Source organism: Crotalus tigris, unplaced genomic scaffold, assembly GCF_016545835.1.
Source record: "Crotalus tigris isolate CLP2741 ecotype Arizona unplaced genomic scaffold, ASM1654583v1 scf7180000019483.1746242, whole genome shotgun sequence".
Lineage (NCBI taxonomy): Eukaryota > Metazoa > Chordata > Lepidosauria > Squamata > Viperidae > Crotalus > Crotalus tigris.
Genome location: NW_024097562.1, coordinates 647,838 through 674,763, shown reverse-complemented (window position 1 = coordinate 674,763; position 26,926 = coordinate 647,838). Strand labels below are relative to the sequence as shown.

The following is a 26,926-nucleotide window of genomic DNA, read 5'->3' as shown; positions in this document are numbered from 1 at the left end:
CCACAGAACATTCTTCTGAAGCATGTTTTGACCTATCAGAGGGTTGAGAAAGGAAAAAACCAACTGCCATCTTAAATGATATGACTTGTGAACAGAAATGTGTACAAGATTTAAGATACATACATGGTTGGAAAAGATGATTAAAAGACAGATAGAATTTAAACCAGAAGTGTTTTTATTAGGAATACTAGGGCCTAATTATGAGAAGGAGAATGAATATTTAATATTGCATATACTGACAGCAGTGAGAATAGCATTTGCCCAATGCTGGGAAAATGAAAATTTACCAACTGAAGAGGTTTTAATTAAGAAAATCTTAGAATGCGCAGAAATGGATAGATTGACCTTGGAGATTAAAGAGAAAGAAGATTCAGTTTGCTTTAGAACATGGGATAATTTTTACCAATGGTTAGGAAAACAAACTAGTGAGAAATGAATGTGATATGTTATTTTGAATATATATTAGTAAGAAAAATGGTATGCATTGACTAACTGATACTGTTTGTGATTATTGTTTATTACATTTACTACAATTATTTATTACTATATCAAATTGTTAATTGAACATATGTACCCGGACAATAGTCTGTTTGCTGAAGATTGAAAATGTTATTGGGGGATAACCCCAATGTTGATCCTCATCCCAGTCCTGATCCTAACCCCACCCTAAACCTTAATCCCCATCCCGATCCTATTCTATCCCTAACCCTATAAAATTCAATAAAATCTTTTAAAAAATGTGTACAAGATTGAAATGCATATTTTTTGTGTCAATATAGGACCATCTCGTATATATAATGACTGCATGTACCTGTTTTGTGTTTTCTTGAATCCTTATACTCTTACCTTCAAAAAACTTACCTTCTGCTATGAATCACTGAATATAGTAATCTGCAGTGCTGATGGTTATTTTGGTTTATTTGCCTAACATGTACATTCTTGAAATGTATTCCTTCAGTGCATTCACAGAGATCTGGCAGCAAGGAATATATTGCTTACACATGGACGGATAACAAAAATATGTGACTTTGGCCTTGCAAGAGACATCAGGAATGACTCAAATTACGTGGTGAAAGGAAATGTAAGTATGTTTGATCCAACCCACTCTTTCTTATCTGTTGGTGGTAGCATCAAACTCTAGTCTATGGACCATAAATCACACCAACTAGCTCTGGAGTAGGTGATTCTTCTCTCTAAAGTTGGAATGTTTGGGGAGGGAACACCCTGATTTGGCTGGTTTCCCAAACAGAAGCTAAAAAGGAGATTCTTGCTGACTTGCATTAGCTTGGTTGTAAATGGTCTCCCCGATATAAACTTCTTCCCAATGTCATCTCTTCTTTGCCCTTGTAATCTCTTCCTGTATATTGGTGATGCAATTGAAGCAGTCTTCCCTGATAATAAAGATTCAGTTCATCTAAGGTAAGGCCACACTTGGAATACTGCATCCAGTTTTGGTCACCACGATGTAAAAAAGATGTTGCGACTCTAGAAAGAGTACAGAGAAGAGCAACAAAGATGATCAGGGGACTGGAGGCTAGAACATATAAGGAACGATTGCTGGAATTGGGTATGTCTAGTTTAACGAAGAGAAGGACGAGGGGGGACATGATAGCAGTGTTCCAATATCTCAGTGGCTGCCACAAAGAAGAGGGAGTGAAGCTATTCTCCAAAGCACCAGAAGGCAGGACAAGAAGCAGCAGATGGAAACTAATCAAGGAGAGAAACAACCTAGAACTAAGGAGAAACATCAATGTCCAGTAAGGCAACACTGCAAACTTTGAGTGTGCACTGTGGCTGAGGAAGTATTTATATACTATTCCCATCATCTCCAGCAAGCAAGCTTATTCATATTAAGGTTCTACATCCCAATGTATTGATACGTTCATATGAAATTCAAGCTTTTCTCCAAGGCGCCTGAAGGCAGGATGAGAAGCAACGGGTGGAAACTGATCAAGGAGAGAAGCAACCTAGAACTAAGGAGAAACTTCCTGACAGTGAGAACGATTAACCAGTGGAACAACCTGCCTCCAGAAGCTGTGAATGCTCCAACACTGGATGTTTTTAAGAAGAGACTGGGCAACCATTTGTCCGAAATGGTATAGGGTTTCCTGCTTGAGCAGGGGGTTGGACTAGATGACCTCCAAGGTCCCTTCCAACTATTATTATTATTATTACTACTACTACTACTACTACTATTATTATTATTATGGATCATCGCACAGTCAGCCAGATGTTCAGACTGGATTTGGCATTTTGTCTACCTATCGAGTCCTTACCCAGGACCTGGGATAGTCAGATGTGGATGTTTGATGGTATTACAGATATCGTCGCAGGATGGAAGCAGTTCCTAATAAGGCCGCCTTTTGCAATTGACTAATAGCGAATTTGTCAATGCCAATGGTGTTCAAGTGGTGCTCCAGTTGTTTTGGATTGCACCCAAGGAGCCTATTACTATTGGTACTACCCTTGCTTGCTTTTGCCACAGTCTTTCTATTTCTATTTGTAGGTCTTTGTATTTTGTTATCTTCTCCAGTTCTTTCTCGTCTATTCTGCTGTCTCCAGACACTGCCATGTCCACTATCCAGACTTTTTTGTCTTTCTTATTGACAATTGTTAAGTCTGGGGTGTTATGTTGCAGGTGCTTGTCTGTTTGAATTCTGAAGTCCCAGAGCAGTTTAATTTTATCATTTTCTATGACTTTCTCTATTTTATGATCCCACCAGTTTTTGCTTACAGGCAAATGATATTTTTTGCAGATCTTCCAATGCACCATTGTTGCTACTTTGTCAGGCCGCTGCTTGTAGTCAGTCTGTGCAATCTTCTTGCAACAGCTTACCATTATTATTATTATTATTATTATTATTATTATTATTATTATTATTATTATTATTATGGCTCATCGCACAGTCAGCCAGATGTTCAGACTGGATTTGGCATTTTGTCTACCTATCGAGTCCTTACCCAGAACCTGGGATGATGGTGATGATGGTGGTGATGATGATTAGGCTGGAACACAAAAACCTGTGTTTTTTCCTTTTAGCAGATTTTTTTTTTTCTGCCACTGCTTTTTCCCGTTAAATTCAAAATGGGACGCAGGCATTTCAGAGAGCTAACCAATATTATTACACAAAAGCACGCAAACTCGTGTCTGAAAGCCCCTTAATAACAACAGTGTGCGCTGACCAAATGAACGGTGAGATCAGATACAATTTCTAGCCTCTGGCTAATTATCCACAACTTGGTTGCAGGATAAGAGCTTGCAGATGGACAGTAGGTAAATTGCATCCCATTTGCTTGGATTAGGAGCTTTCGCTCTCTTGAATTGCCTGTTCTGTGGTCGGAATGATTTAGAAAAATCTGAAGAAGGCAGAAGACGTTCCTTCTCTGTATCTGATCTAACCTAAAGCACATGTTAAGGAAATACCGATCCGTCTCAGAAATGACAGGAGTCAGCATTTCCTCTGGCTTTTAGCATGAATGTTTACATTCATTCTTGATCTAGAGTTTACCACTCTAATGTAAAGGCTTTGTTGCTTCATAGAATTCATAGAATAGGAATGAAGTTTACTTTCCTAAACTTCAAAATAAATTTGTGGTTCTTGTATCACGCAGTGGTTATCATTGGATGAAATGTATAATAAGATCCATTAAAGTAGTCTGGTTTACACTTCAGTAACAAAGCCAACAATAATAATCAATACTTTGCTATAGAAATTGTAACAAAGAACACGAATTGTAGAGTAGTGATTAAAAAAACATAACACCCAAATTCCAGAGTGGTTTTTTTTTTTAAATTTAGTCCAAGTTGTGTCCAAGATCCAACTTTTGCTTGATTACTTAAAACGGCTTATATGGTTCTTTGGGTAATAATTTAAAGCTGTGTTTACAAGATTTTGACTTGAAAGGATTTGCAACTGGATGAAGACATGAATTTTAAATTCATAGAAATACAGAATATATGGGATTCATGAAAACAATAGCCGTAGGATACAGGAAAATGGTTTTCCTCAAGTTAAAGTCTTTGGTCAGTTTAACTGGAGGATTGTGGCAAATTAAATCTAATGTATACCAGGCCACACAACTGAGAATGTGGCGCTCAGATACAACTGCAATAAAACTGAATCAGGGTCAAATAATAGGGTATCCCAATGGAGCAGCCAGGAAAGGAATTCACTCACTCATTCATGAAAAGCAGATTGTTAGTCACTTCTATTTGACAGATTGAAGTTTCAAAATCCTTTGAAATAACATTTCTTTCAATATCTTGGTGGGATTGTTTAGTATTTTATATGGACAATCAGTGCCCATTTCTACGTTTCCTCTCTGATAGAATCAATTTGCTGCATAATTATTAAATAACGTGTATTATTCATCAACAGAAGCTTTAGCTAACAAGCCCAGAAGCTAAATTTTAATTTAGCCCGGGGTTGAAGTTAGCAGCATGTTTAAGAGTATTTATAAAGTTTGGGCACTATCCTTAATTTATTAATTTACTGACCATTCCCTCCAGAATCAAATGTGTTCATTCTGAAAGGGAGGGTAAAAGAGAGACAATAATTCCCACTTTTTGTTTGGTTTCAATCTGCTCTTCCCATTGCTGATATTCTTCCCCAAAGGAAAAAAGTACAAGTTCTCAGGGGCATTTGGTCTCTTAATTGTTGAATGGGAACAAAAATAGTATATTAATTTTTAATATTCTTGTAGTGTCCCTTCCAGCAATAGCAGACTGTTTTTATGATATATTTGATAACATGCAAATTTTTCCTTTGCTCCTGGGGAGGAAAGCTATAGCAATTTTAGACAGCATACTAAAAAGCAGAGACATCACCATGCCAACAAAAGTACGTATAGTCAAGGCCATGGTTTTCCCAGTTGCAATGTATGGCTGTGAACGTTGGACTATAAGAAAGGCTGAGCGCCAAAGAATTGAGGCCTTTGAACTATGGTGCTGGAGAAGACTCCTGTGAGTCCCCTGGACTGCAAGGCGATCCAACCGGTCAGTCCTAGAGGAGATCAACCCTGACTGCTCTTTAGAAGGCCAGATCCTGAAGTGGAAACTCAAGTACTTTGGCCACCTAATGAGAAGGAAGGACTCCCTGGAGAAGAGCCTGATGCTGGGAGAGATGGAGGGCAATAGAAGAAAGGGGTGACAGAGAATGAAGTGGCTGGATGGAGTCACTGAAGCAATAGGCGTGAGCTTAAATTGACTCCAGAAGATGGTAGAGGACAGGAAGGTCTGGAGGAACGTTGTCCATGGGGTGGCGATGGGTCGGACATGACTTAACAACAACAACAAAATTTATAACAATAGGATTAATTAACAATTACATGTAGTGAAAGTTAACGGAGGCATCAGACTAAATGTTTAATCCGTTGAAACCTCTGTCAAATAATTGTTGACTTTCACCTTGGGTAGGGTAAGATCGTTTATCCATTATTTCTGTAACACTTCCTTCCTTTGTCTACCCAGGCACGGCTTCCCGTCAAATGGATGGCACCTGAGAGTATTTTTGAATGTGTGTATACCTTTGAGAGCGACGTTTGGTCTTATGGAATTCTGCTTTGGGAACTCTTCTCTTTAGGTGATCAAATATGTCCTATATACTGGTAGTCCTCCACTTACAACAGTTCACTTAGTAACTATTCATCGTTACAACACCATAGAAAAAAGTGACCTGTGACAATTTTTCACACTTGGATGACTGTTGCTGCATCCCCAGGGTCATGTGATCAGAATTCAGATGCTTGGCAAATGACTCCTATTTATGACAGTCGTGGTGTCCTTGGGTCATGTGATCCCCTTTTGCGCCTTCTGGCATACCAAGTCAGTGAGGGAGCCAGATACATTTAACAACCACGTTACTAACTCAACAGTTGCAGGGGTTCACTTAACATCTGTGGCAGGAAAGGTAAAACAGGCAAAAACTCTCTTAACAAATGTCTCACTTAGCAACACAAATTTGGGGCTTAATTGCGATTGTAAGTTGAGGACTACCTGTATTTGTTTCCCGGATGTTTTATCACTCTCATTTTAAAAACATAAATCCATTTAAAACAGAGCCTCTTGCGGGGGGGCTGAAAATTTATGTATAATAATAATAATACGAATTATTCTTAGTAAGAAGTAGAACGTGAAGGAAGAAAAATGTAAATAAGAAATAACGGGGCAATAAGAACAAATATTCTAAAGAAGAATAAGGGGGGAAATGTAAATAGTAGATTACCGTTACGCAATTGCTGTAAAAAAAAGGAGGAGTATAAAAAAAAACAGAGCCCCTTGGACTGGGTGGTTAATAAATACAAATAAATATGTAATTAAAACGATACACTAATGGATAGCCTCTTGTTGAATAGGAAGCAGTCCCTATCCCGGAATGCCTGTGGATTCCAAGTTCTATAAAAATATTAAGGAAGGATACAGAATGTTTAGTCCGGAATACGCCCCTCCAGAAATGTGAGTCTGAATTTATTTAACATTTCAAAACACCAATTATCAGATTTTGATGAAAATGCTTGTTTTATTTTAGGCTGGTTTTTTTTTAAAGTTTCAGTAATAGACTAAATCATAGGTACCTTCTCGCATTTTCATATGTTTGCCAATTTTGTAGAATTCTGTTTGAATTGATACCGGGGAAAAGAAACAGAGTTACAGTTAGCCATGGTGCTTTCGTTTCGTCCCATTGTGACCACACGTCCTGCTCAGTCAATATCCCACATTTATTCATGCTCGCATGCATTGTCTGAGGAAAGGGGACAACTTGCCATGGCCAACTCACTGGGGCCGACGCGCCGTGGCAAATTCACCACATACAACTCACTGCGGGACGATTTAACAATTCTATTTAGTTATTTAAAATAAACTAAAATTTATTTTAATTTTTACCATTTACATTTCATTCTGTTCTTCCTTTTGCACCCTTTCTTTAATTATTCTTTTCATAATTTCTTCGGTATTAGTGTAACTTTTCTCCCACAAAAAAAATTGTCCTGTGGAGCGTTGGCCATGGTGAGTTGGCCATGGCAAATTGTCAGTAGACCTTGTCCAATATTTCCAAATGTTTTCAAATTAACCCATTGTGGTGTGACCTCATATGCATAGAAGGTCCATGGAGGTTATTTGATTTCTTTATGCAAATAGCAGCGATCTGAATAACAGCAACCATCATCACCACAGTTAAGCCAAATTTTATGTCCATTTCACTATGGTCTGGTGCAACTGGCTTTCACTGGTGTATAGCCAGTTCATCCATTTAATAATTGATCTTGTCTAGTTTATGAAGAGAAGGATGAGGGGGGACATGATAGCCATGTTCCAATATCTCAGGGGCTGCCACAAGGAAAAGGGAGTCAAGCTATTCTCCAAAGCACCTGAAGGCAGGACAAGAAGCAACGGGTGGAAACTAATCAAGGAGAGAAGCAACCTGGAACAAAGGAGAAACTTCCTGACAGTTAGAACAATTAACCAATTCCTATCTCAGTACTTAATAAAATAAGTTCAGCTCTTCTAGAGTTCCTTACGATGTACTTCAAGGAGATATGAACCCTTGCAGACTGTGATACTAGCATTCATTCGCATTGGGAATAAAAAAAAATGCATATGCAATTCCAGCACACTCCATAGCAGAATTCTCTCAGTGTTTAAGGAATATAATATAAAAGCACAATGATTATCCTTGATATAGTACTGTGTGACAAATGGGAGGCTGGGTCTTTAGACACACGTTGCATTTTTCAGAATTCTTTTGAGAAGGCATTTTCATGCTTTTGGTGATTAAACTTAACGGTTGGCTTTGGAAAAATGAACCAAATTGCATGCCTATGAATTTTTCTCAAAGCTCTAAAAACATTCTAAAAATTACGACTGATGTTCATTCTTTTTTATACATACAATATTTTATTAAGTTTTATAAGATTAGGGGAGGGATAGGGTCAGTATAGGTATTGGGGTTCAGGGTGGGGTTCAGGGATGGGGTTGGGATAGGGGTAGATACAACAATGGGGTTGGCCCCAATAACATTTCCAAGCTTTAGCAAGCAGACTATTGTCCAGGTACATATATTCGGTAACAGTAATTAATGTAATAGTAAATAGCTATAGTCAATAAGAATAACAGTAATCACAAAGAGTATCAATTAATCAGTAGATATCATTCATCTTATTAAATATCAATATTGGAAAAATGAAAACATACCATCTGATGAGCTCATAATCAGGAAAATTTTAGAATGTGCAGAAATGGACAGAAGCAGTAAATGCTCCAACACTGGAAGTTTTTAAGAAGAGACTGGACAGCCATTTGTCCCAAATGGTGTAGGGTTTCCTGCCCGAGCAGGGGGTTGGACTAGATGACCTCCAAGGTCCCTTCCAACTTTACTACTATTATTACTATTATTAGAAAGAAGACTCAAAGTCTATTTTAAAACATGGGAAAACGTCTATCAACGGTTAGCAAAACGAACTAGCGAAAAAGGATTGTGATATTTAAGAAGATGAATGATATCCATTCGGTTCATTCTAACTGTTTCTGTAGCTTCAACACCATGAAGAGTTGCTGGGATGCCGATCCTGTGAAGAGGCCAACCTTCAAGCAAATTGTACAACTGATTGAACAACAGATTTCCGACACCACAAGTCATGTGAGCATTGAGTATTGCGGCGAAGCTCCCAAAGGGAGACCACGGGGGTCAACGTTGGGTGTTCGTTGTTCATAGATCTTTTTTATGGGGCGTTCCATTCGTCTCGTCCAAAAGATAAATCATATAACTTTCAGATAAAAGCAGGGACCTGGCTTTTGAAAGAAGGTTGCCCTTCAACTTTATTCAGCACGCCTGGTGGGCCGCTGAATTTTTTGGGAAGAGGTTGAGTTTGAAGTACAGCTTTATCAAAGCTTTAAAAAAATACTAAACGGTAAGTTTAGAGAATTGGAAAAGGGACCCATTCTCTTTCCCGCTATACCAGTGGTTCTCAACCTGTGGGTCGGGACCCCATTTGGGGTCAAACGACCATTTCACGGGGGTCGCCAAACAACGCAGTCTGCCATTTTTTCCCCCCTTTTCCTTAGCTGTGCTACTCCCTTTTATTCTATTGGCTTTTGAAAGCCAATAGAATAGACTCTCTTGAATAGAGTCTAATTCTATTGGCTTTCAAAAGCCAATAGGAATTGTCCAGGCTGTCTCTGCCCTGCTGAGCCCGCCAAAAGTCCCATTCTGCAAACGGTGCTGCACCAATTGAGTAGTCCTCGACTTACGACCGGTTGAGTAGTCCTCGACTTACGACCAGTTGGGGGTCACGACATTAAAAAGGTTGAGAACCACTGCGCTGTACCAACCATAGTAAAACAGAAGGATACAATACAAACCGTCCTTGACTTATGGCTACAATTGAGCCCCCAACATTTCTGTTGTTAGGTGGGTTTTGCCCCATTTTACAGTCTTTCTTACCACCATTGTTAAATGAATCGCCGCAGTTGATAAATTAGTAACCTGGTTGTTAAGCGAATGCTTTCCCCATTGAGTTTGCTTGTCAGAAGGCCGCAAAAGGGGATCACGTGACCCCGGGATGCAACCGCGGTCGTAAGTATGAACCCGTTGCCCAGCATCTAAATTTTGACCCACACGATCATGGGAATGCTTCAGAGGTGGGAGCTGTGAAAAACGGTCCTAAGTCACATTTTCAGTGCCGGTGTAACTTTGAAAAGTCACTAAATGAACGGTTACAAGTCCAGGACTTACTTATAGAAGTGTCAAAACACACAGCCTCCCCCAGTTATTCAGCAGAAGTTGATGAGCTTTGACAAAAGTGTTCTTCTCTTTCTGTCTTTTTGTTGACTTGTGCAACAACTTTCCACTTTATGGGCTAACTGCCTGTCAGAACCAAAACACACACCTGTCCTAACTTCAGCACGTTCTTATCACTGTCTTTTTTTTGGGGGGGGGGGGTGGCTTAGTTTCCTGTGACCACCAGAAGGGATGAAGTATGTGAAGCCAGAGGGTTTAATAATCTGTTCCTTTGCTGTTTACTCAGTCTGCCCCACTTCACATGAGGACAAACCAAACCAAACCAAACTGGACAGAGGATAAGAATTGGCAGCGGGGACAGCAAATGTTATTATAATATACCAGTGGTAGTGAATCTATGGCACGCGTGCCAGAGGCGGCACTTGGAGCCCTCTCTGTGGGCACGCGTGCCATGCCCCGGAGATGGCAACTGCCGCTCTTCAACCAGCCGCCCACTAACTCACCGAGGTCCCACGTGGCCGGAGGCATCCCAGCACGGCTGGTTTCGCTCCCCCCTGTCCCATCCCTCTTGGCCTTGCATGCTCTCCTCTTTCCCGGGCACGACCCCCTGCATCGCCTCCTCAGCTGTTGGCCGTCTGTCCAGCTCAGAGGCGGCTTCTCTGAACTTCTGGTGGCGGGCTCCGGAGCCCCAGAGTCCACTGGTCAAGGGGCAAGCAGGCTGTGGCTGCTGACAGACACTGTTGGCCCCCATGCGCTCGCTGGCCTTTGTGTGCAGGGGCTGATGGTGTCAGGCAGCAGCCACTCCGTCCCCTGCCTCGCCCTGCAACAGTGGCCCCCCTGCCCTGCCTCACCTTGCCTTGCCTCACCCCTCAGGACGAGCCTCCTGCCCACTTGCCCCACCTGCCAGAGACCCCCTGGATCTCCCCGAACCCTGCCTGGCCCCCACAGGCATCCCTCTCCACGAGCAACAGTGAGGTGACCACGCCCACCTTGGCCACACCCACCAGTCTGCCATGACCACCATGGCCACGCCCACCCAGTGGGCCACGCCCACCTGGCCCCTGGTGATAAGTAAGTGGGTTTTGGGTTGCAGTTTGGGCACTCGGTCTCTAAAAGGTTCATCATCACTGTAATATACTGTAGTTCCCGGCCAACTTAACCTTTTAACCGAACTCAGTTAAAAAGCAGTTGACACTTTTCCCTTGAACTCAGTGAAAGAAAGCTGCCCGTTTAGTGAAAGGTAATACAGGGAGTCCTCGGCTTAACAACCACAACTGAGCCCAAAATTTATGTTCCCGAGCGAGAAATTGGTTGAGTGAGTTTTTGCCCCATTTTGCGGCTTTTCTTGCCAGATTTGTTAAGGGAATCACCGCGATGGTTAAATTAATCACCCAGTTGTTAAACGAATATGGTTTCTCCGTTGACTTTGCGGGTCAGAGGGTTGCCAAAGGGAGTCACATGACCCCAGGACTCTGTAGCCGTCATAAATGTGAGTCAGTTGCCAAGCGTCTGAATTTTGATCACCTGACCACGGATCGTAAGTGGGCAAAAACAGCTTTGTTCCTTTTTTTAAGTGCTGTTTTAATGTTGAAAGGTCACTAAATAAAACTATTGTAAGTCGAGGCCTATCTGTACAGGTAGTCCTCATTTAGCAACCCATTTCACAATTCACCACACTGATGAAAAGGTCACTTTATGATGAATCCTCACCTTTACAGTTTAACCGTCGCAAGTCTGTAAAGCAAAAGAAAGCTGAGGTAAGCTGAACAAAGCACAGTTGTGGTGTCACTTAATGACTGTTTTATTTAGCCACTGGGTTGCCAGTCCCAATTGTGGTTGTTAAATGAGGACTACCTGTAAGCAAATACCAGTCTATTAGCAAAGACGTGGAAAAACCAATAAAACTAGAGACTACTTTGCACTCAAAGAGTGCTTTTCCAAGTGTAGATTATTATTATTTTTTTGCATTATAATACAAATGGAACACAACTAATCAACTGCAGAGTTTAAATCTTAGTTTGCAGCCTTGGTGTGCTGTTTGTCATTGTTCTGTCAAAAATATGTATCTTAGGAAATTGGAGACAGTGAGTGCAGTCTTTCAACTGTCAGCCAGGCAAGGAAGGGAAATGAGACAAACCATCTTAGTTGCTTAACACAAATTAGCAGTTGCTATTCCAAAGCCACACTGTAATCCAAGTGGCATACCACATTCCCAGTATGACTGTGTGGTAATGAGTGATGCTAAGGATAGTGGAATTAATTTTCAGTCGAATTTCAATAAGCCACACAGAACTTTACAAATTAAAAGGTGGAATTAAAACGGAATAGCTTATGCAAAGTTTCAGCAAAACAACTACGCACCTACAATTCTAGGCATTAGACAAGAAGCCTTTACCCCCTAGCATTGTTTCAGGCCAGTGTGGGTCACATAATAACCAAATATTTGGTTGTTCTATACCAGCGGTTCTCAACCTATGGGTCGCGACCCCATTTGGGGTCGATCGACCATTTCTCGGGGGTCTCCAAACAAGGCGATCCGCCATTTTTCCCCCTCGAGGGGCGCCGCTGCACATGCGCACCGCGCATGGGGGCGCCGCCGCGCATGCGCACCACGCATGGGGCGCCACCGCGCCACGCATGGGGCGCAACCGCGCATGCGCGGCACGTTTGTGTGACGGGGGTCGCCGTCACACAAACGTTGAGAAGCACTGTTCTATACGAACTTCCTTCATTGCCATCTGCAATCAACAAAAACAAAACAAAAATTAATTGTTTAATGCACAAAACAAATAATAGTATATAACCATGCATCATTTCTGCAATAAACTAATTGTCATCAAGCCAGTTAAAAGTAATGCTTAATTTCCCATTGGACAGATCCTGTCATTAATCCCGCTGATTGTTTTTTTTATTGTCCAAGGAATTCTGTATTCCAAACCTTTTCAGATTAGTTGTTTCCACTTAAATTGTTTTCTGGATATTCCTTTTGTGTTCATTGTCTTCAGAGGCTAGGAATGTCATGTTTTTTCCCAGTGCAGTAGCACTTTATGCAGTGTTCAGCTGCTCTACCTTTTTATTTCCAGTAATCAATCAGACTAAAACTGGAAGGGACCTTGGAGGTCTTCTAGTCCAACCTCCTGTTCAAACAGGAGACCTTATACCATTTCAGACAAGTGACTGTCCAGTATCTTCTTAAAAACCTCCATTGATGAAGCACCCACAACTTCTGAAGGCAAGATGTTCCTCTAGTTAATTGTCCTCTCGGTTAGGAAGTTTCTCCTTAGTTCCAGGTTGCTTCTCTCCTTGATTAGTTTCCATCCATTGTTTCTTGTCTTGCCTTCTGGTGCTTTGGAAGATAAGTTGACCCCTTCCTCTTTGTAGCAGCATCTCAGATACGGGAATATTTCTGTCATGTCACCCCTAGTCCTTCTTTTCTCTAGACTATAGCCAAACCCAAATCCTGCAGCCGTTCTTCATATGTTTTCATCTCCAGGCCTTTAATCATCTTAGTTGCTCTTCTTTGCACTTTTCCCAAAATCTCGACATCTTTTTTTGTAATGTGACCAAAACTGGATGCAATATTCCAGGTGTGGCCTTACTAAGGCTTTATAAAGCGGTACTAATTTTGAGTCTATTCCTCTGTTTATACAACCAAGGATTACATTAGCTTTTTTGGCTGCTGCTGTATACTGCTGGCTCATATTTAAGTAATCATCTACTGCAGTGGTTCTCAACTTGTGGGTTGGGACCCCATTTGGGGTCGAACGACCATTTCACGGGGGTCGCCAAACAAGGCTGTCCGCCATTTTTCCCCCTTTTCTTTGGCCACGCCCCTGGCACCCAGTGATGTATAAGTGGTTGGGGGTCACCACAACATGGGGAACTGTATTATGGGGTCGCGGCATTAGAAAGGTTGAGAACCACTGATCTACTGGGACTCCAAGGTCCCTCTCAATGTTCCTTTTTTTGAACCAGGTTTTGCCCAATCTGTAGTTATACCTTTGGTTTTTCCTGCCTAAGTGTAAAACTTTGCTTTTCTCCACATTAAAATTCATGTTGTTGGATAGGGCTCGTTGTTTACGTCTGTCAAGACTTTTTTGGATCCTGACCTTGTCTTCTGGGGTGTTGGCTATTCCTGCCAGCTTAGAGCCATCTGCAAATTTGATGAGTTCCCTTTCTATTCCCTCATCTAAGTCAAGGCTTTTCAACCAGTGGTACAGGTAGCACCTGTGGTACATTGGCATCTGGCAGGTAGTACGTGACCATCCTAGAAAAGTGGTAGCGGGGGAGGGGAATGAGCTGAACTGGTGGCAGCACCGCACAAGCCTGAGCAAGAGACAGCTGGAGCTGCAGGGCTGTCAGGGCTCAGCGGAAGCCCCAGGATCAGCGCTTCTTCAGGCCTGTCAGGGCTCAGTGGAAGCACCAGAATCAGCGCCAGGCTCCAGCTGGAGCTCGGCGCTGATCCTAGCACTTCTGCTGAGCGCAGAAGAAGCAACAATCAGCTGGAATGTTGCAGCATCTCCAGGGTCTTGTGATTTACATTCAGATGCTTGGCAACTGATTCATATTTATGACGGTCACAGTGTCCCAGGGTTATGTGAAGTGACCAAAAACTGCTGCAACCACCCAGCAGATTGGGGGAATAAAAACCAAACACCTCACACCCCACCCCACCCCCACTGCCAATCCTCAACAGAAATGCTCACAACAATGAAAACCTCGGACAGGAGGAAGAGCACCGCCAGGTATGCAGGCAGGCTCGACTGTGGCTTGGGGGGCACTTTTTTCAGTGCTATCGTAACTTCGAACAGTCACTAAGTGAACTGTTGTAAGTCAAGGACTACCCGTACTTCATCACTTTTTTCCTTTTTTTATGGGTCATTAAGTTTTTGACCCCTTGCTAGGCGACTGGTGGTACTCGGATATTGTCCTATCCTAAAAGTGGTACAATGGGTGAAAAGGTTGAAAAGCCCTGATTTAAGTCATTTATGAAGATATTGAAGAGTACTGGGCCTAAGATGAAACCCTGTGGCACCCCACTTCTTACTTCCTTCCATACATACCCCAATACATTGGGATCTTATTGCATTTTGTTATTCTACTAACCGAGTCTTGATCGTTTTTCTTGTAATCCTTTCCGTAAATACTTCACAGTTGTTTATGGCAGATTTCAGTGTTTTCCTGATATGAGTTTAGTATATTGACCAGATGTTTTGCAACGTGCTGTTCCAATGAAGCTGACAATTGGTTGCAGAGGGATTTCTGGCTTGTCAATTTACGGCAGGCCGTAGAGGTATAAGGACTTAGTTATCCTTGATTCTTATTGACTTTTCCAAATAATTTTGTTTATCAGCAACTTTACTTCTTCCTCGGTCTTGTTGACTGAATTTCTTGACGATGGCTTAAATGTCCCATCACATTGGGCACAAGATGCCTGTTATGGATCCCATCTGTCAGGGAACTGCACACGGTGGTCCTTCTCTGCCATGCACCCCCTAAGTGACATCATTTCTATCCCTACTGATTTTCTAGAAGTGTCTCAAAACCTAGCTATGTGATCTAGCCTAGGGGGTCGGTGATATCTTGAGGTATCTCCCTTGCCTGTTTTTTTTAACCTTTTAACATGACTATTTCTGACATGTTATTGTTTTATAAATTGAGGCCTTTGAATTATGGTGCTGGAGAAGACTCCTGCGAGTCCCTTGGACCGCAAGGCGATCAAACCGGTCAGTCCTACAGGAGATCAACCCTGACTGCTCTTTAGAAGGCCAGATCCTGAAGTTGAAACTCAAATACTTTGGCCACCTAATGAGAAGGAAGGACTCCCTGGAGAAGGGCCTAATGCTGGGAAAGATTGAGGGCAATAGAAGAAGGGGACGACAGAGAATGAGAGGGCTGGATGGAGTCACTGAAGCAGTAGGTGTGAACTTAAATGGACTCCAGAAGATGGTAGAGGACAGGAAGACCTGGAGGAACGTTGTCCATGGGGTCGCAATGGGTCGGACACGACTTCGCAATTAACAACAACAAATTGTTTTATATTTTTTCATTGTATGCCACCCAGAATCACTTCTTGTGAAATGGGCGGCCAGACAAATTTAATAAATCCTGTACTAGGTTGTCCATTTTGGCATCGTGCTCGTGATTCACCCATGATTACTTTTTCTCTTCTTTTGTCTGTTGCTGGTATGGCTATATTCTCATTTGAAGGCACAGATTGCAGCTGGACTCAGCTGTTTTGTCTCCTCTTGATGCTTCCTTGCGTTTTCACACTTGAAGCCATCTCTTTGTTCATCAGTGAGGAAGTGTGAAGCTGGGTGTTAAAACAAGTGGAATCTTTTTTGAAAAACATGCGGGTGTGTAGTTATTTTGCTTCCACTGTGACTATTTTGTTTGGATTCAGTATGAAATGTTTCTTTTGGTGTGAATGTGTCACATGGCTTTTTTAATGTGACTGAAAATGGCCAGTGAGGTAGATTCCAATCCGTATAGGCCAGGGGTCCCTAACCACCAGTCCGTGGCATGCCAGAAATGGGGCCGTGCAAAAAAGCTAAGCCCCATCCGTGGGATGCAGGCAGTACATGAAACCACACCCCCTCCGGTCCAGGGAAAAACCTGTCTCCATGGAACTGGTCCCTGGTTGGACGCCACTGGTATAGGCCACATTTAGACCTATAGCAGTAGTGATGAACCTATGGCACGCGTGCCAGAGGTGGTACTCAGATCCTTCTCTGTGGGCATGTGCGCTGTGACCCCAGCCCCACCTCCCCCATGGCCTCCTCACCAGCAGCCCCCCTGGAGGAGAGTCACCCCAGAGCGCAGCCCACACAGAGCAGCGCAGCCAAGGACATCGCAGCGGGGACAAGACTCCGCCCTTGCGCCTCGTCATGCACAGATGATGCTGCGGGGCGTGGGCAGAGGGTGTGGCCACCATGGTGCTGCTGGGTCGCCTGGGCGATCTGCTGGGGTGGGCCGTGGAGGTCGTGGGTGGCCCTGCGGGTGGGCAGGGGCGGGCGGGGGGGGGGGGCGGTTTTTGGGCACTCGGTCTCTAAAAGGTTCATCATCACTGACCTATAGCCTTTGTATAAGTACTTAGTTGGGAATTGGAAAGACTATTGCAAGTCACTAAGATTTACTTCTATAGGTCATCCTCGATTTATAACAGTTCATTTAGTGACTGTTCAAAGTTACAGTGGTGCTGAAAAAAGGGAGTTATGGCCATTTTTCGCACTTAACATCCATTGCAGCATCCCTATGATCACATGATCAAAATTCAGCTAATTCATATTTATGATGGTTGCAGCGTCCCAGGGTCATTAAAAGTTTTTTATTTTTTCCATGTAAACATTAAAAAAAAATACAATACAGTTTTGAAATAAGATGAATTCGTAACCATTGGTACGACCTGCCCACTCCCCCCAGGCCGCGTCCACCCTCTCTTAAAACATTCCCTACTTCCCTCCTCTTTCTCACCTCCCATCCTACTCTCTTCCCCTCCCCCTCTCCTCTCACTGCCCTACTTCCTCTCTACACTTGCCCACCTCTCATCCCTATCAAACCCATGAACGCAGCATAAGGGGAGTGCCCAGGCCGCACCCCTATAAGCAACCATTATCTATATTACACTTACCCCCCCACATTTCTTCCCCCCCACCCCCAACCCCCCTCCCTTCACTTCCCAGAGCAGAATACAGGGTTAATAATAAGAAGATTTATAATAATAAGAAAAAAAGAAAATATCATACTTAACCTTTAACTCCAATAACCTATAAGAAAATTCTCTATAATATTTACTATAATATTCATTCATAAAATAAATGAAACTTTTTAGTTCCATACTTTTTCTGAATATAATCTATCCATCTTCTCCGTACAGTAATATATCTTTCTTGTGTATGATCCTTTAAATAAGCAGAAATTTTTGCCATTTCTGCAAAACTAGATACTTTAAATACCCATTCTTCTAAAGTAGGCAAAGAATCTTTCTTCCAGTATAAACCTATTAATAACCTTGCAGCAGTTAATAAATTCAACATCAAAATAGTTTCTTTATCATTTAAGTCCACAAAAATACCCAATAAAAACAGTTGAGGGGTGAACTTTATCTTCCTTCTAAAAATCTTTTGAATGTTCCACCAAATCATAATCCAAAAAGCCTTTCTGACAAGCAAAGTCCGTGGGAAATCCAGATTCACTTAAAAACTGTGTCATTAACATAACAAAGGCAATGGTTCCCTTAGCAACTGTGACAAGAAAGGTCGTAAAATGAGGCAAACTTATTTAAATGTTTCACTTAGCTCAAATACGACCAGCTGTGGTCGTAACTCAAGGACCGCCTGAATTCACTGCTGTCTGTAACATGGCTGGTCCTTCTTTAGGAGTTTGACACGGCCCACTTAGGGGAATTCCCAACTTACCCTCTTTCTCACTGTCCCGGTCCTATCAGCTTCACTTCCAATATGTGCTGCCTTTCCATTTATTTATTTATGAATCCGTCAATCAAATTTGCTCACCGCTTCATCGCCGCTAAGTGGTTTACAGGCAAGATAAATAACATCGTATAAAAACACGACTAAAAGTGCCGTTAGAAACAAGGTTAACATTTACAAGTTAAAAATCAAAATCAAAATTGGACCTGCGCTGAACTGCTTTTCTTTCTTCTTAGTCATTTTCATGTTCTGCAGCCTACATTACCTTCATTATTCAGGGTGTTTTTTTTCCTTTTCTTCAAACAACTTTTAGCTACAGGTGGCCATTACTTAATCACTTCTTCAGCAATCATTTAGGCTTAAAACTGTGCTGAGCAAGTGGTGCTTATGGCCAATCTTCAAAGTTCAGGCCACCACAGCATCTCTCCGGTCACATGATCACAATCCGGGGTGCTTGGCAGACTTTCAAATCTAAACAAGTGTATTTAAAGGTGAATGCAAAACTGTTCTTGCAGCCCTGAGCATTTTCCTCTCCCTCTCCTTCCCTCCCTCCCTCCCTCTCTATATATAAATTGATGTTTGAATTAAACACTATTAATTTTATAGATGGAAACTGTACCTCTCGCAAAATTAAGAGGACAGTGTCATGGTTCCGACAGATGAAACTCTTCAAAAGAACTATGAGTCATTGTTTACCTTAAAGAACCTTTATTTTGAGTAGTATAACATCGGCACTGCATAATTGAAGCCAAAAACTGAATTCCCCTCCCCTGGGCACATAGTATCAAAACACAATTCCCTCCTCCAAATAACAGTCATAAATCACATTCCCCAATTAGCTTGAAGTGCAGACTTCCTCTCCAGTTCTCCAGCCCCCCAATTCCTTATCAGCCCTGGTTACAATAAACTTGTTTCTCACGCTAGGTTTAGTGTTGTTATGTCTAGCTGGACTCTCATTCACATCCCCCCTCCCAGCATCATCTAACTCAGGGCTTTTCAACCTTTTCACCCATTGTACCACTTTTAGGATATGGCAGTATCCGAGTACCACCAGTTGCCTAGCAAGTTGTCAAAAACTTGATGACCAAAAAAAGGAAAAAAGTGATAAAGTACAGGTAGTCCTCGACTTACAATGGTTCGCTTAGTGATTGTTCGAAGTTACAATGGCACTGAAAAAAGTGCCCCCCAAGGCACAGCTGAGCAAGACACCTGCCTACCCGCCCGCTGGCGCTCTCATTCCCCTCCCCTGCTACCACTTTTCTAGGATGGTCACGTACCACCTGCCAGGTGCCAATGTACCACAGGTGGTACCCGTACCACTGATTGAAAAGCCCTGATCTAACTCTAAAAGCAAAAAGTAAAAGATGGCTACATTTCCATCTGTTGTCAATGCAAAAACATCCGATTTAGCAGCGTTGACAGACAGATTCTTAAAGTAAAATTATTATCTTTTTTTTAAAAAAATGTTGAGGTTATTATTAGCATTGCGTTAAAGTAAAAATTATCTTTTTAAAAAACAGAACAATATTGAGATTATTAATAGCATCGCATACGTACATTGAAATAACTATAAAGAGATGTTTGTTGATTGCCTCTCATGATAGGGTAATTGAAATCTCTATAAAATGTAGATATGAAGCCAAGAAATCATAAACAGAATCAATGTTCTGAGCCAGTAAAAAGCAGTCACTAAAATTACAGTGGCTTGGGCTTTTATAATACACGTTATCAGATTGTTGAAGGCAAGACAGCATTCGCTTTCGCAGATTAAATGCAAAAAATGTATAGGTTGTTTGGTGTTGTGTCCAATAGGCTGATTCTAATTCATATCTTTTCCAGATTTACTCAAATGTTTCAAATGGCATTTGTAGTCAAGGAAATGCTACAGATCACTCCGTAAGAATTAACTCAGTGGGTAGCAGCGCTTCATCTACTCAACCCTTACTCACGCACGAGGACGTTTGAAAAAAGACTCAGCCAATCTTGCTGGAGAATGTACGGTTTCAAAATGACAATCTGTTGCTCCAATGCAGGGGGTCTTCAAACTTGGCCCTTTTATGACTTGTGGACTTCAGCTCCCAGAATTCCTCAGCCAGCGTGCCTGGCAGAGGAATTCTGGGAGTTGAAGTCCACAAGTCATAAAAGGGCCAAGTTTAAAGACCCCTGCTCTAATGGTTAGTAGGAGTACTGCAGTACTTGCTTTGTGTTGTTTTCTTTTTAATCACATACAAAATTAGACTGCCCATACCATTGTTAACACTGCTTGCTAGAATTTGTATAATTGCTATGTTATAGGCAATTGTAATGTAGAATCAGATTTTGGGAGTGGGAAATAGTTTCAAAAATAAGTATGAGTTGTTGTTTTTGTGTTTAAAAAAAAGAGCATTATATGAAAGGCATCAGAAGTCCAAAAAGTTGATGTATTGAGCGTGGAAGAGCAAATATTTGAGCAATTGCCATTATTTCCCAAATCTAAAGGGGTTAGAAGTGAAAGCAAAAAACTGACATTCCAAATCCAAGGAGGTAACAGTTGGTTGAGAAATAAATCTTGAATGAGCATCAAACAGAACTTATTCCAAGTATGAAGTTGAGGAACTTGTGGCTGTGAAGCAAGCTTGTAGTCATGGATGTTAAAATTGTAACTTTTTGGAGAACCACAGATTCCCTAGCTTTGAGTTCCGGGATTGAAAACGGCCAGTTCCACCTTGCTTATGGCTTAGTTCAGTATTTCCAAATTTTTCACTCTAGGCCAGTGTTTCTCATCCTTGGCCACCCGGCTGGCTAGCTGAGGAAATCTGGAAGTTAAAATCTCAAAGTTGCCAAGGTTGAAGAAACACTGCTCTAAGCAGAAAATATATCACATGAGAGGGACAAAAAAGAATTTACCAGCCTCATTTTTTCTTTACAGGGTTCATGTTCTAACACAGGGGTCTTCAAACTTGGCCCTTTTATGACTTGTGGACTTCAACTCCCAGAATTCCTCAGCCAGCATGGAATTCTGGGAGTTGAAGTCCACAAGTCATACAAGGGCCAAGTTTGAGGACCCCTGTTCTAAGAGATATATTTTCTGTACCTGGTAGTACTTTCTCATTGCTTTTTTGTCTTATGTTCAGGGCTGCTGTATCTGGCCTGCAACTACCAGCTGAACCACTAGGTGTGAGCAGAGAGTTTTAAGAGTTGTTCGTGACTCTTTGCTGCCATTTAGTGGTTGTTCAGAATTTGTTGCTCAGATGCGGTAGTCCCGATTGTTTCCCGCAGCATATACTGGGAAGAAAAAAAATTGGACTGTCACATGGTGGCTTCCATATTAACAAAGTATCTTCATCTGTAAGAGGGTGTAAAAAAAAAAGTGTAACATCAAATATGGTGGATTTCCTAGTCTGGTGAAGACAACGTCTGCTTGTGTTTCAAAAGCGATTGTGATATATTCTTTATGTAGCTCCTGTAGATTGAACTGATATGAGTGAAAAGATGGCTTACTTGTTGAATTTGTGCATATGTGTGACAGTGTGTATTTAAACCAGTCAAATATAGTGGATAAATTCCAAAAATTTAATCAGGAGTGCATTTTCCTATACTTTGAAAAAAATATTAGAGGTAAACCATTTCTTAGTTACATCTGGGAACGTCTTATTTACCTGTGTTGCTTAGTATTTGGGTATGTCAGCATTGAGAAAAATGACTAATAACATGTTAAAATCAGAGTATTAGCTGGTAAACACCAGTTATCTATGCCCATTGGTATTTTTTTTCCGGAAAGTGCATCTTTCTCTCAAATGCAAAACATCCAGAAAAGACTTCTAAATAAATCTCCTAACAAATTCTAAAGTATTTATTTATTTAGAATGCACTAGGCCTTCACATCCTGTTATTTACCTTTACTGTACTGTTAAACATTTACATATATTTCTGATAAGAACAATCATTTGCCCTATTGCAATGTTAATTAAACACTTCTCCAAATGCAAGATAATTAAAATCCACTCCTGATGTCCTCCTTGGCTTAAATACCATTAGCCTCCGCTCTGTAATCTGATCTATAATTAGGTATTCTTCTGTGTTGTTTAAGGTTATAGCTACAGAAGTGGGTTGGCCAGTTTTATAGACACTTGCACTGGAGATGTTATCCTGTTGCATCTTTCCAAATTTTGCCTTTGGGGACTGGCTTAGTCCAAGCTCCAGGCATCCCATTCTCTTCTGTGAAGGGAATAGACTTTCTATGAGTACTAGGTTCTCCTTGCAACATGCAGCAGATCTCTGTATTCTGATAAAGGGGAAGATTCTGCAAATTATTTGTGGGTACCTAAAAAAAACCTTACCTGCTCAACGGAGTCATTGGACTGACTATTCCAGCTGAGGGGGCTAGGAGAGCTAGAGGTCTAAATGGCCCCACTGGAGAAGGCTGTCCTTAGCCCTGTTTCACATTCAGAACACCTACAAGGCATCTGGTGGTCAACCGTTGACATTTTCCAATCTGTACAAGAAGGCGTGAAAAGGATTCTCCTCCTTGGGTAACTCAACACTGGTAGGCTTGGAAATGTAGGATTGGAAACCTTGAAAATGGATTCCCCACTGCATGGAAGAATCTACCTATTCCCTGGATAAGGACAGCACAGGTTTCTCCATCCGTGCTCCTCACTGCGTAAGGCAGTGTTTCTCAACCTTGACAATGTTAAGGCATGTGGACTTCAACTCCCAGAATTCCACAGCCAGCGTTGCTGGCTGTGGAATTCTGGGAGTTGGAAGTCCACATGCCTTAACATTGCCAAGGTTGAGAAACACTGGCGTAAGGGTAGAGAATGGGACTGCAGAAGAAATTCTGTTGTCTTATTTCTCTTGACTTTCGCCCGTTCGGCCAGTTCTATGCAATTTGAATGGGATACAGTCCTGTATGCCATCTTGAGATTCCCAAATTACAAGGACAGCAAAATTCGCATTTATTCAAGATGTGAATGCATCTTTCCTACAGACCTCCCAGGAGTCAGAAAGACTAGGACAGGGGTAGGCCACCTTGGCTCTTTTATGACTCGTGGACTTCAACTCCCAGAATTCCTGAGCCAGCCATGCTGAGGGGAAAGGGAGAGGTTTCCAAGCTGAGCCATGCTGGCTCAGGAATTCTGGGAGTTGAAGTCCACGAGTCATAAAAGAGCCAAGGTTGCCTACCCCCGGACTAGGAGCAGAACCATATTTTGCCCAGATATAATCATCCCACATGAAAACAAGGGAGCGTTTTTGTTGAGTGTGCAGGAGACAGAGAGATGATAGGATATTTTCTCCAAGTTCAATGTATATTTCTGTACAGAAAATGAAAACAGGGCTTCTGTCATACTTTATCTTCCTATACCTTTTAAAGCTACAAGGAAAAAAAATGCTCTTCGGCTTTTATAGCAGTTATTTACAAAATTGTAATAATTATAGGCACAGCGGTACTTCATTGGCACTTGGACGATTTATTTTTTCTTTTAAGAGTCTCAGAAGCTATATTTTTATAATTTTGTTTTTGTTCAAGTGTAGTTTATTCAGCAGCTTGAGATTTTCAAATTTGTTTTGTTCGGTTGCGTTCTCATGTAAATGCTAAAATGTAGCAATAAAATCTTCTCGACTCTTAGGTTCTTGGGTTAAAAATATTTTTATATAAATATATATAAATATAAATATATGCACAGTGCCTGTATGTATAAATACATGAATGTTTGAAAGTTGTACTGTTTAAAAGTTTAAATAAAGATGTAAATAAGATATATCCATTGACAAGTTCTGTGAGATATTTTAATATACATCGAATCCAAGCTACCAATTCTGCACCCATAAATGAATAAATAGGGGAACCTTATCAGCAGCCAGTGACTGGCACGGATTGTGTTAACTTACAAGTTTTAGTTCTGTCAGTGTCTGTGGGGAAGGGCTGAGGTCAATATATACCTGCTTTGAATTAGTAATAATAATAGTAGTAAAGTTGGAAGGGACCTTGGAGGTCATCTAGTCCAACCCCCTGCTCAGGCAGGAAACCCTACACCATTTCAGACAAATGGCTGTCCAGTCTCTTCTTAAAAACTTCCAGTGTTGGAGCATTTACTGCTTCTGGAGGCAAGCTGTTCCACTGATTAATTGTTCTCACTGTCAGGAAGTTTCTCCTTAGTTCTAGGTTGCTTCTCTCCTTGATTAGTTTCCACCCGTTGCTTCTTGTCCTGCCTTCAGGTGCTTTGGAAAATAGCTTAATTCCCTCTTCTTAATTCCTGCCGTTGTTGTTGTTGTTGTTGTTGTTGTTGTTGTTGTTGTTGTTGTTATTATTATTATTATTATTATTATTATTATTATTATTATTATTACTACTACTAAAACTTCAGGGACCATCTCCCGGAGTCAACAGTCACTTGGTTAAAAAAAAATGACCAAAAAAAAAAAAAAACGGTGACAGGTGAGAAAAAGGTCTTCTCTCCTGCTGTGAGCAAATGTGGATATTTCACTGCCACAGAGCCCTGGTGCAATAAAAGGTAATCAACAATGAAGTCCAGCTCATGCTAATACACCTCCAGCTGTGTAGCTTTCCAAAACCACAGCAGATTGTGTAGCCATAGCAGGAAGAACGGCACATTGGCAGAAGGTCAGGCAGCTCCAACGCTGAAATTTCATCCCATGATTTTATGAGCAGCAAGTCTTCGTCGCAGATGTTACGCATTGCTGTGACAAGCTCTGAAAACAAGATGTAATAAACCTGATTCCAAAGGATGCACAAAGTTAAAGAGTTGCTATTGTCTGCTGCAAATTGCATTTTGCATCCTCTAACCAACATACTAGGTTTCCATGATGGTTCACTTATCTAGTTCCTAACAAGTTTTTTTAAACATGGGGGGGAGGATTTAAAGATGAGAAGCGTAATGACATAAAAAAGTTATTTTGTCAACTTCACTGAGATGAAGAAACAGATCTGCAAACACCTAGAAGCAAACATAAAGCATACGAAGAACGGTTGCTGGAATTGGGTATATCTAGTTTAATGAAGAGAAGGACGAGGGGGGACATGATAGCAGTGTTCCAATCTCTCAGGGGCTGCCCCAAAGAAGAGGGAGTCAAGCTATTCTTCATAGCACCTGAGGGCAGGACAAGAAGCAACAGATGGAGACTAATCAAGGAGAGAAGCAACCTAGAACTAAGAAGAAACTTCCTGACAGAACAATTAACCAGTGGGATGAATTGACTTCACAAGCTGGAGGTTTTTAAGAAGAGATTGGACGGCTTATATTTACACACGCATATTTTTATTCACATCTTTGTGCATACAATGCTGCAAAGGTTTTTGGGCACTCGGTCTCTAAAATGTTCGCCATCACTGCCCTATACCATTTCAGACAAATGGTTGTCCAGTCTTTTTGAAAGTTCTCCAGTGATGGAGCACCACAACTTCTGAAGGCAAGTTGTTCCCTTGGTTGATTGCTCTCACAGTTAGGAAATTTCTCCTTAGTTCCAGGTTGTTTCTCTCCTTGGTTAGTTTCCAACCATTGTTTCTCATCTTGCCTTTTGGTGCTTTGGAAAATAGTTTGACCCCCCCTTGTCTTTGTAGAAGACCCTCAAATATTGGAACGGTGCTTGCAAGAAAAACAAGAAGCAGGCATGGGATCTTTCCCTGCAAATCGTGTTCATTCATTTTTTCCATTCCTCTCCTCATAAACTACTTCTCCTGTTGCTTCTGGAATGCATCTTGCTAATAATTGATTTTGAACGTTTTGGTTAATAAGAAGACCATTGGTCATACGGTCAGTCCTCAGCCTCCAACTGCTTCAAGGGGAAGTGATGGGTACCAGGAAGGGACAGAAAATAGCTTCGGGAGATCAAAGCGCCACAATTAAAATCATGCACAGGACTGTCATATGAGGAGATGAGCTGTATTGTTGCCGCAAAGACTGTGAAACTGACATGAAATAAATGATTGCAAATAATGAAATATTGGTCTCCAGGGCTTTGCTTAACCATCAAACACAGACACAGGCTTGAATTTCCCAGGGAAAAATTCTTGGAGCTTTGTCTTTTTTTTTTTTTGACTGTTTCCTACTAGCATGAATCCTTCTTTCAGCTCATTCGTCTTTCTATTTCAACTTCCTCAACAAATGCCCTTTCTTAATCATAAGCACCGCAAATCTGAGAAAGCCTTCCATGCTCCTAGGCTAGGGGTAGGCAATTTTGGCTCTTTTATGATTCGTGGACCTCAATTCCCAGAATTCCTGAGCCAGCATGAGGGAACTATGGCCCCTTCATGACTTGTGGACTTCAACTCCCAGAATTCCTGAGCCAGCTTGGGGAAAACGTTGGCCCCTTCATGATTTGTGGACTTCAGCTCCCAGAATTCCTGAGCCAGCATGGCTCAGCTTGGAAACCTCTCCCTGTCCCCTCAGCATGGCTGGCTCAGGAATTCTGGGAGCTGAAGTCCACGAGTCATAAAAGAGCCAAGGTTGCCTACCCCTGGCCTAGGCACATGTCCTGCATCTGTTCACACAGAATGTTCTGGAAACAATCCTGGCGACACAGAGCAATCCCAAAGGAGAGGACCCAAAAGAAATGGCCACAGTGCTTGTATCAGCACATATGCTACAGTGACATATTATGACATTCTAGAGCCTAGGGATGATGTGAAAAAGATGCTGAGGCCCTAGAAAGAGTGCAGAGAAAAGCAAGAAAGAAGAGAGGCTAAACAAAGAGACTAAATTGTACAGTGAATAGCTAAGGGAAATAGCTGAGTTTAACCTAATAAAGACAAGGTTAGGG

The 26,926-nt window shown here is 41.6% G+C and overlaps 1 protein-coding gene across 1 annotated transcript in view; it reads left to right on the top strand.

Annotated features, from left to right (window-relative positions):
• The window catches only part of KIT (KIT proto-oncogene, receptor tyrosine kinase), a 133,163-nt gene extending 109,254 nt beyond the window's left edge, over window positions 1–23,909 (top strand). The window contains exons 17-21 of the mRNA XM_039362885.1: window positions 959–1,081; window positions 5,471–5,582; window positions 6,355–6,454; window positions 8,531–8,636; window positions 20,006–23,909. Coding sequence (XP_039218819.1) covers window positions 959–1,081; window positions 5,471–5,582; window positions 6,355–6,454; window positions 8,531–8,636; window positions 20,006–20,131 — 567 coding nt within the window. The 3' untranslated portion in view covers window positions 20,132–23,909. The remainder of the gene's footprint in view (window positions 1–958; window positions 1,082–5,470; window positions 5,583–6,354; window positions 6,455–8,530; window positions 8,637–20,005) is intronic.
• The last annotated feature ends 3,017 nt before the right edge of the window (window positions 23,910–26,926 follow it).